The following is a 10,833-nucleotide window of genomic DNA, read 5'->3' as shown; positions in this document are numbered from 1 at the left end:
CGAATCCAGGGCGAAAATAAAAGATAGAATTTCATTCTCGATCAAAATTAGATTTTCGAGAGAGTTGGACAAACATGGCGGATGCGAGGACCAATGAGATTTGAGGATTTTAATGGTGAGCTGTCGACAGTGATAGATTTCCCAAATATTCTGAGTTCCCAAATATCCGCCGATTCATATATGCTGATGACCTATGCCTCGCAACACAGGATGTGTCCTTCCAACCAATCGAGAGCAGACTGACAAATGCCCTAGACACCCTTACAAAGTACTACACTAAAAACTCGCTGAACGCCAACCCAGGGAAAACACAAGTGTGTGCATTTCACCTCAACAACCACCAAGCCCACAAAAAACTTAACATCAAGTGGAATGGCCAGACATTAGAGTACAACTACCACCCAGTGTACCTCGGAGTGACGCTTGATCGAACTCTGTCCTTCAGAGAACACGTGAGAAAGACCAAGGCAAAAGTGTCCACGCGTAATGCCCTCCTTGGAAAGCTGGCAAACATGAACTGGGGAACTGACCCTAAAACTCTAAGGACCACAGCATTGGCCCTCAGCTACTCAACTGCGGAGTACTGCTCAGCTGTATGGGCCCGATCATGCCATGCCTCCAAGCTAGACCCGAGCTCAACAACGCCTGCCGGATCATAACGGGCCAGCTGAGAGCAACACCATTACCACTGGTCTACCGTGCAGCAGGAATAGCCCCACCACACATCCGGAGGGAAACTCATGCCCAAATACAAAAATACAAACAGGAAATGGACCAGAGACACCCCCTTCATGACCACAATTGCCCCAAAAGCAGGCTCAAATCAAGAAAAAGCTTCCTCACAGTAGAGAGCCTTCACCCAGACCACTCAGCATTCTTCTGCCTGGACAAATGGGTAGAATGGGACAAGACAGCAAACGATGCCCTCCAGCCCCCAACAGAAAAGCTCCCAGCAGGCACAGACCTCAAGAGAAAAGAATGGGTGGCGTTGAACAGAGCTAGAGCAAAGGTGGGAAACACCGCCACCAACCTCTTTAAATGGAAAATCTCACCGGGCACTGAATGCCCATGCGGTCACCCCAGACAGACCATGGACCACATCCTGTCCGAATGCTCGCTGGGACCTCACTGCACCAATGCTGACCTGAGGGAATGCAACCAGACTGCCCGGGACTGGCTGACTCACTGGCGCGACAAGATATGATGATATGATGAGTGATAGATTATCAAAGGAATGAATGGAAAGGTGGGGGGGGGGGGGGTGGGGGGGGGAGGGGGGGGGGGGTGAACAGTGGACAAAAAAAAAAAAACTAGTAGAAAAATATGGGGGGAAAGTACATCCGAAGAATTCAGGATTCCCCGACAGGGAATCGAACTTCAGACCTCCTGATTTCCTCCAATTCAGGTACCCTCTGCAAAATTCGAAGATACGCCGCTGCACAATGGACACACACACATACACACACATACACACACACACGCACCCACACACACACACAGACACACACACACACACACAAACACACATGTATATATACATAGTTAAGGTACATGCGAAGAGAAGTTCTTTGCCGACGTAATAGGATTCAATAGTCTGATGTCACGTCGCCCAGCAACGAGTAGCTTGGTTCTAAACAAAGAAAATCGGTACTTTTTATTCTCCAGGCTGGCTAGAACTTTTTCACGTGTTATGTGATCAGAATGTATAAAAGTCAAAACATAATCAGATTTACAATGTTCTTCTCCTCTGGATACACTTTTATGATCGTTGGAGAAGTATTTCATAAGGTCGTCGCCATTGTTCCTATAGTTTAGAACCAGTAGCTAAGTTACTATACGCATTACGAGGGAAGTGACGTCACGACTGTTGAAGGCTATTGCCTTGTATAAAACGACCATAGATCAGCAGTAGGGCATCATGTTTGCGTTGAGTCAACTCTTCTAATTGAAGGCTGAATTTGGTCACTTTCAAAAGCTGTATCAATTGACCTCAGCTTCTCCCGCTATTTCACCAATGAGAGAGATCTATATTCATGTTTTCGTCCAACCTAGTCATCGATCACATGATTTGTTGCTGTACAACAACTGGGCATTTCTCAATAAAATGTAAACACGCTGGTTTGTTTACGAAAGTTGTAAACATACCCATGAGTCATGCTGAGAAAAATGACCAATTGTGACGTTGGATATATAGATAGTTCAAAGATGACGTCACTCAGGCCTTTGTTATTGTTTTTGCCATCCGTGTTTGTGAGTTGTTCTCACTAAACTGTATTAACCAGACAATAAAAGTTCATGGTTACACAAAGTTTGTGTGTTGGCCCGCTATACTTCCGGATGGCAATGTTGTGAACTCCTTGGCCAAGGGCATTCTATCTATATCTCAAACGGTGAACATTTCTCCCTATGTGGGTCATTTTCAGCACACTTTGCCATGTGACCAATGACCTCGAGCACATGGAAAGGTAATATAGATCATGCCCATTCGCCTTTGACTTGTGCTATTACTTGAAGATAAAGCCTTCATTACTGGTTCAGGATCTTTGTGTAAAAGTTTTTACAACCTTAGGTATGACTGGGACAAATAACGTTTCACATATAGTGTAGGGTTTGCTTTAAAAATCAAAATAACGTCTATTATAAGCCATCCTATGTTGTTCCTGAATATCACCTCCCTTTGAGACTTCATCGCCCCCCAAATATCAAATTTTGCTTTCATCGCCCCCTTTGAGACTTTATCATCATCATATATATATATTATATATATATATATATATATATATATATATATATATATATATATATATATATAATAGTAAATGAATCACTTAGAGAGTCCGAACGTAGCCATCGTAAACTTAAAGCCTGACACTGGCCAAAAAATGACGTCAAAAGACAAGTCTTTTGCCACAAAAGAAAACAAATCGTGAGTTGTATTCAATAGTTCAACCAATGGGATCACTTGTTTCATTGACCACTACTAACAACAACTCACTAGACGCTGCACAAACCTTAAAAAATTACGTCAACTATAAGTCCTTGTGGGTTCTTGTGTCAGGCTATATGTTAATGATGGCTACGGTCCGACAAGTTCATTCAGATTTACAATATCATGTGCATAAACCTTCCAATTTAATGATTTTTGGCTGGTTGTAAACAAACCACATGGAGGAAATCCCTCATACACATTGAAAGCGCTTACGTCATAGAGTAAACACATATCGGTGACGTAATGCACACAGAGTGGGAATCCATTCTATGGCCCAACAATGACTGTGTCAACACAATATTATTATTATGGAGATTAACAGAATGTTAGGACAGATTAACAGGATGAACCTTTTGAACTATGGAGAATCAACAGCACACTAGGTCATAATCAATGCACAAAGAAACACTGAAGGTTTTGGGTTTTAGTCGACTTGTACTTATTTGAGCTTTTAAAAAAAAAACTTGAGCTGTTATATAGCGTAATATCCACTAATCATGCTCAAAGTGCTTTACAAAGGGTCCCAGTTGGTCAACACGTAACAAGTATAACGAGACATGACGCCTGTTAAGCGACATTACACTTTCTTTTCGGACAGAGACAGCGCTGTTAACGGCCAGTTACTCATTTTACACCTGAGTACGGTGAGAGAATGTAAGTAAAGAGCCTTTTCCAAGGACTCAACAATGCGCCGAGCGAGGCTCGAACCTTGAACCTTCCGATCTGAAAGCGAGTGTCAAACCACAAGACCACATAGCCGCATTTGCATATATTATTATTCTTTTTTACGAAACTCGCCGTAACCCTCCGTTATGGGAAATGGACAGCAGTGGGGAGTGAATCAGGGACTATGGGAGGAGGATATCAGAGTGAAATGAACTCTGTTCCTATGGGAGATGGATACCAGAGGGTATTGAATCTGGTATACGGGAAGAATAAACCTGAGACTACAGGACGTGGGAACCAATGGGGAATGAACCTTGGACAACGCGAGGTGGATACCAGTGGAGAGTGGCGCCGGTAATATGGGATTTGGACACCAGTTGGGAGTGAACCCAATAGGAAGAAGACAGCAACGGGGAGTGAACCAGGGACTCGGGGAAATAAATACCGTACGAGTAGTCCCGGGTTCATTTTCCACTGGTATTCACTTCCCATAATCCCAGGTTCATTCCCCAATGGTGCCCACCTCACATATTCCTAGCTTCGGTCCCCACAGGTATCAACCTCCCAAAGTCCCATGTATATTCTCCCTTGGTATCCACATCTCTTTCTCCTGGTTTCGTTCCTCAGCGGTGTCCACTTCTCATAGTCCCAGGTTCACTCACTCCTCACTGGTTTCAGCCTCAGATAGTCTCGGGTTCACTCTTCACATGGTATCTTCTTCCTTAGCCTTGAGTTCATTCTCCATTGGTGGCCATCTCTCATAGTCCCGGACTCAATCGCCATCTGCATCTTATAATCCTATAATCATTCCTCATTGGTACTAACTCCCATAATCCAAGGTTCATTCCCCACGGGCGCCCATCTCCCACAGTCCTTGCTTCACTCGCCTGTGGTATCCAACTCATAGTTTCATTCCCCACTGGTTTCCTCCTCCCATATTCCCAGGTTCACTACTTACTTACATCCACCCCAGGTAGTCTCGGGTTCACTCTCCAGTGAGTGTTTTCGTACTCAGCCTAGTGTTCACTCCTCAGTAGTGACCGCATCTCACAGTCACAGTCCCACATTCACTCGCCACTTGCACATTATCTAAGAGACATCTGATCATTCCTTATTGGTCTCCACCCCCATCGTTCCGGGTTCACTCCCCACTGCTGTCCACTCCCATAACTTCGGACGGTTTCGTTAGGTTTTAGAGAAATGAAGTACCCTTCTGGATTCACTCCCCTCTGGTGCCCACCTCCCATATTCCCGGCTTCACTCTCCAATGGTATCAACCTCCCGTAGTCCTTGGTTTATTTCTCATTGGTAACCACCTCCTATAGTCTCAGGTTCATTCTCCTCCGGACCCCACCTCCCATAGTCCGGCTTCAATTCCCACATGTGTCCATCCCCCATAGTTCCAGGTTCATTTCCCCCTGATGTTCTACTCTCATATTCCCAGCTTCACTCCCCACTGGTGTACACTTCCCCGAGTGCTTGGTTCACTCCTCACTGGTGTACACTTCCCTGAGTCCTTGGTTCACTCCTCATTTTCCATTACTTCGGACGGTTTCGACGGGTTTCGGCGGGTTTCGTAAATAAGAAAAAAACTTAAAAAACAAACAAACAAAGAAACACCCACAACTAGCACATATATTTTATTCTTGACTGTGTCATGTTTATCAAATGCAATTGTGGAAAAACACGAAGATAATATTCTGGCCACTTTCCACCATGTTTTATTTTCTACAAAACCCAATACATCCTCTCAGGATAAAGCTCAAAATCACGTGAAAATGGACAAACCTTTATAATTTTGAAAATAACTATTAATCCATAGAATTATTCTGGACTTCAATTGTTGTTGTTTTCTTTGTTTTTCCCCTCTCGTTGTTGTTGTTTTTTTTGTTTTGTTTTTGTTTTGTTTGTTTGTTTTTTTTGTATGTTTTGTTTTTTTTTTTTTGTTTTTTTTTTTTTTTTTTGTTTTTTTTTTTTTTTTTTTTTTTTTTTTTTTGGGGGGGGGGGGGGGGGGGGGGGATTTGTTCTTATTTCTACCAATGTGGCACAAAAATGTTAATTTTATCTTACCTGAATATCGAAACATAATCCGAGTATCCAACAAATATAAAATCCACAAAGAAAAGTGACAATGAACAATTTCACACATCTTTATTTAGAATTTTGTTTTAAAAAAAACACATTCCTTTCAGGTGTATTTGTTTTCACATATTGTATTTTGGAGGGCATTTGGTTGCATATATTATCGTTATAAATATACGACATGTTGAGCGTTTGTTTATTCACATCTTTATTGTGGTAGATGTTTGCATACATCTTATTTAGATTTTTCTTTACTAAATAATCTTTATTTAGGCACTTGTTTAAATCCATTTTTGTTTTTACACATCTTTATTACATCTTTATTTAGTATTAAAAGAAAAAAAATTCGCTTGTGCCCATCCTTATTAAGTAAAGTAAATGTTTGTGTACAATTTTATTCAGATATATGTTAGAAAATATCTATATTTAGCTATTTGAACAACACATCTTTAATTATTATTTGTTTGCATCATTACATATTATGTATATTCCTTTGTATACATCATTTATTCAAATATGTGTTTTTATTCACATCTTTCCCGTATTTGTTTCCATTTTTTAATAAATTTAGACAGATGTTTCCGTACATCTTTACATAGAAAATTGCTTATAAACATCTCAAATTAGATTTAAAATAGAACTTTATACAGGTTTTTGTTCGTACAACTATTTACTTATCATTTTTTCTCTTTTTCTTTGTTTTTTTTTTAAAGCATACACATATTCTGCAATTGTTAAAAGCTTGGATTGCCCACACTTTTGGTGACTATTTACACCACTTTACACAATTGAAGAGTAGAGAATTGTAGAATATAATTTTGTATTTTCGGTGACAGACATGACGATGAAATTGATTGGCCCATTAGAAGTCATGTGATCTTGATGGCAGCCCGTGGCGATAAAGCTTGGTTAGTTGGTGAAAGATCGGAGTGACTGGAAAGAGAGAAGAATATGGATTTAAGATGATTTTTGGTGATGATGGTGTTGATGTTGATGACGAAGATGTTGATGATATCGATGATGATGATGATGATGATGATGATGATGATGATGATGATGATGATGAATAATAATAATAATAATTATTATTATTATTATTATTATTATTATATTATTATATTATTATTATTATTATTATTATTATTTATTATTATTATGATAATGATGCTAAGAGTTACAACAATAATAATGATGATAATAATGATAATAATAATAATAATAATAATAATAATAATAATAATAATAATAATAATAATAATAATAATAATAATATAATAATAATAATAATAATAATAACAATAATAATAACAATAATAATAATTATATAATAATAAAAATATTTAAATAGTAAACAAATAAATAAATAAATAAATAAATAAATAAATAAATGAATAAGTAGATAAATCAATAAATATAACAAATTGATAACTAAAGTACTTTTTAAATATATCATTAAATTTACTTATAGGGAATGAGATTAGCGGAAGAGTAGCGTCCCTTGAGACGTCACCTTACAAAGAGAACGTCAAAATGGTTTTACGCATGCGTCTCTCTCTCGTCCTCGCTTTCGGTGAAGTGTCTCATGCCGCACAACCAACATGACGTTCTCTCTCTAATAACTTTTCCGCTCGTGACTTCCAATCAGGGACGCTACTCTTCCGCTACTCTCATTCCCTATAAGAACTGGTAGAACATGCAAACTTTCACTTTCATCAAATGTTGATGGTCATACCAGATTACGATTTCATGCAGTCGCCAGTTAAAAGTCCCCTTTGTACAAATGCCCTTGCAGTATTAGTCTTTCCTTACATTTAAATGGGGACGAAGTGGCCAAGTGGCGAGGACACTGCACTCTGACCCGGAAGGTCCCGGGTTCGAGCCCCGCTTCAGGCACTTTCGTTTTTTCCTTCAGCAAGATTATTAACCCCCAATTCGCTCACTTGGACAACATGGGTGATTCCTGTTGACATCAGACATCTTGTTTGATGAATTATCTATATTCCTTCGTGGAATGACGATATCTTATGATGTCGTAGCGGAAGGGCATAATTTATTTTTACATTAAAATACTCATTTGCACGAGAGGCGAGTGAGTGATGTGTGCAATATACATGACCAAGGACACAAAGTTGGGCCAGAAAATTGCGATTGCTGTCATCCATTCGGTGACTGGCCACATTCAACTCAACTTCTCCCAATGTCATTACAAGACGAGACATTTTATTGTTGCCTAACGCGAGGCCATAGATGATGCACGTACGGCGGCTATGTGGTCTAGTGGTATGACACTCGCTTTCGGATCGGAAGGTCCTGAGTTCGAGCCTCGCTCGGTGTATCGTTGAGTCCTTGGAGAAGGCTCTTTACTCACAGTACTCAGGTGTAAAATGAGTACCTGGCCATTAACAGGGTTGTCTCTCTCCGAAAATAACTGTAATATCGCCTAACAGGCGTCATGTCCCGTCCCACATGTTAAATGTTGCTGTTGGCCAGGGTCCCCTTGTAAAGCGCTTTGAGCACGTTTAGTGAATATTGCTCTATATAAAAGCTCAATTTTGAATTATTTTTTTCTTCTGAATGCACATACCGTCTTCCCCTTTCAATAGCCTTGAGGCAATGTTTACTTCTGCCTTTCTTTAGTTTTAGAACAATCTTTTTTCTTTCTCTTTTTCGACCCATTGTCACGAGATGTCTTGGACGACTTGTCGCTTTTTCCTGTTCGATTCCTTTTCACATTCTTCTTCTTGCCCTTTTTCCCGGCATGGATTGGAACCCCATCCCCTTTAACGTAAATCCCGTAGCTCCCAGCCTTGACGGCCCAGGGAGGCCGAGCGACGATTCCGCGTTTCAAAGCAAAGACCATTGCCCGCCTCAAATCCTCATTCATATTGAGAAGACCGGAAGTAACCAGGCATTTCCGTATTTCCTTCAGAGTGCTGCCCCTTTCGCTCTCTAAGATGTCCAACGCTAAGACGATTAACTGTGCTAGGATGTGAACGGGGACCTCCGTATTCCGATCCCCTTCCGTGTTCACGTCAAGATTGTTCAGATTTGAGTTCTCAATATCTTCCTTCTTGAAAACTATTTTACTTGAGGGAAAGTTTCCACTTGGTTCTTTGTGACTCATGACTTTATATTTTAAATGTCGACAACACAGTTGTTGGCAATGAGTTGTTGGCAATGAGTTGTTGGCAATGGTTCTCGACTTGACTTTCTAAATCGCGCACTCTTACTGGTTTACTATAATATTATAACAACACTTCAATTATAAAAAAAAAGGATGTCATCACATACTGAAAACTAGACTAAATCGGAAACATGAAAGTTTGAGATGATGCTGACATATTCAAAACAAAAATTAGTTTGTGCGGAAGTTGATGTTTTCTGTTGACATTGCAAATTGGGAGATAGGCTCAAATATTGATGACGTCAATTCAGTGGATATTGTTTTTTATGGATTTTGAACCTCAATGACGGTCAATCCGCACGGCTACGTGCACATATTATAATATATATATATATTATATATATATTTATATATATATATATAATATATATTATATATATATATATATATATATTTGTTGGTCTGATTACAGAACGCAACTATGGGCTTATTTGAACATAGTTGTAATGGACAGTATTTTGCGTTGGGTTGAGAGTATCTCGATTATAACAATGAGCACAACATACCTGCTGAAAATATAATATGCAGCTCCTACTTCGGTTAATAACAACGACAGGAATAATAACAATAATGATAATGATTATGATAATGGTGATAATAATAATAATAATAATAATAATAATAATAATAATAATAATAATAATAATAATAATAATAATAATAATAATATATAATGATAATAATAATAATAATAATAATAATAATAATAATAATAATAATAATAATAATAATAATAATAATAATAATAATAATAATAATAATAATAATAATAATATAATAATAATATAATAATATAATAATAATAATAATAATAATAATAAAAGAAGAAGAAGAAGAAAGAAGAAGAAGAAGAAGAAGAAGAAGAAGAAGAAGAAGAAGAAGAAGAAGAAGAACAACAACAACAACAACAACAACAATACTGAATCATACTTACGGGTACCATGAACAAAAATCCCCGGAAACTCCAAAATTCTAGAACTGTCACCACTACCATCGACATAATCATCATCATCATCATACTTGAGATCTTATTATCGAAAACGTTCGTTCCCCCGTTATACACAATATAAAAAAAAGAAACTTTGGAATTTGATGATACTGTTGTAGGCTGTGGAAGTCTGCGAGCCAATCACCGACATGACACACGATGTACGTGAAAGCGACACAGCCAAAAAGTCAAGCATTGGTTGGAGTACTTGTGTGGTTAAACAATGGACCGATTAGCATGACAATGAACCAATGGGTAGGGGGACATTAACCCTTATGCCGTCATATTGAATTGGTTTTAAAAAAACATCTCTCTCTCTCTCTCTCTCTCTCTCTCTCTCTCTCTCTCTCTCTCTCTCTCTCTCTCTCTCTCTCACTAATCATCTGATTATAGATAGAATGAACTTGACGTCACTCGGGTCTTTGTTATTGTGTTTTGCCATCCACGTTTATCCACTCAACTATATTATAAACGTTCAAGGTTTCACAGTTTTGTGTGTTGGTCCGTTATACTTCCGGATGGCAATGTTGTGAGATTCTTAGCCAAGCTCATACTATCTATAGATAAATTCTCCTTTTAGATAAAGTGCTCACCTGCTTTCCTAAAATATCGTAATTATTACAGAAACGTAGAAGACAGTGGTTTATAGAATGTTACAGAATGATTTTTGTTAGAACTGATTTAACAAATGTTTAAGGGACGCCTACCACATACCATTCACGAGACTAACCATATTCTGTAGGGGGCGCTTATTAGGTGCAAGTGATGCTTCAGTCGTAACTTGGTTACTGCTCTATATTCTGTGAAGATGGTAGTGCGACTATGTGGTCTTGTGGTATGACACTCGCTTTCGGATCGGAAGGTCCTGGGTTCGAGTTCGAGCCTCGCTCGGCGCATAGTTGAGTCCTTGGAAAAGGCTCTTTA

At 38.8% G+C, this 10,833-nt stretch overlaps 1 protein-coding gene across 1 annotated transcript; it reads right to left on the bottom strand.

Moving 5' to 3' along the window:
* Positions 1-5,582: 5,582 nt before the first annotated feature.
* Positions 5,583-9,107, bottom strand: LOC144956663 (uncharacterized). Its single transcript, XM_078887313.1, has 2 exons — positions 8,322-9,107; positions 5,583-6,670 (listed from the first exon to the last, which is right to left on the bottom strand). Exon 1 carries the CDS (start codon positions 8,859-8,861, stop codon positions 8,355-8,357), a length of 507 nt encoding a protein of 168 aa, XP_078743439.1. The 5' UTR covers positions 8,862-9,107; the 3' UTR covers positions 5,583-6,670; positions 8,322-8,354.
* Between the last annotated feature and the right edge of the window lie 1,726 nt (positions 9,108-10,833).

Source organism: Berghia stephanieae, chromosome 11, assembly GCF_034508935.2.
Source record: "Berghia stephanieae isolate SIO BIC M18660-M18661 chromosome 11, UCSD_Bste_1.3, whole genome shotgun sequence".
NCBI lineage: Eukaryota > Metazoa > Mollusca > Gastropoda > Nudibranchia > Aeolidiidae > Berghia > Berghia stephanieae.
Note: the sequence above shows the minus strand (reverse complement) of the source record. Positions and strands in the feature narration are given on the sequence as shown.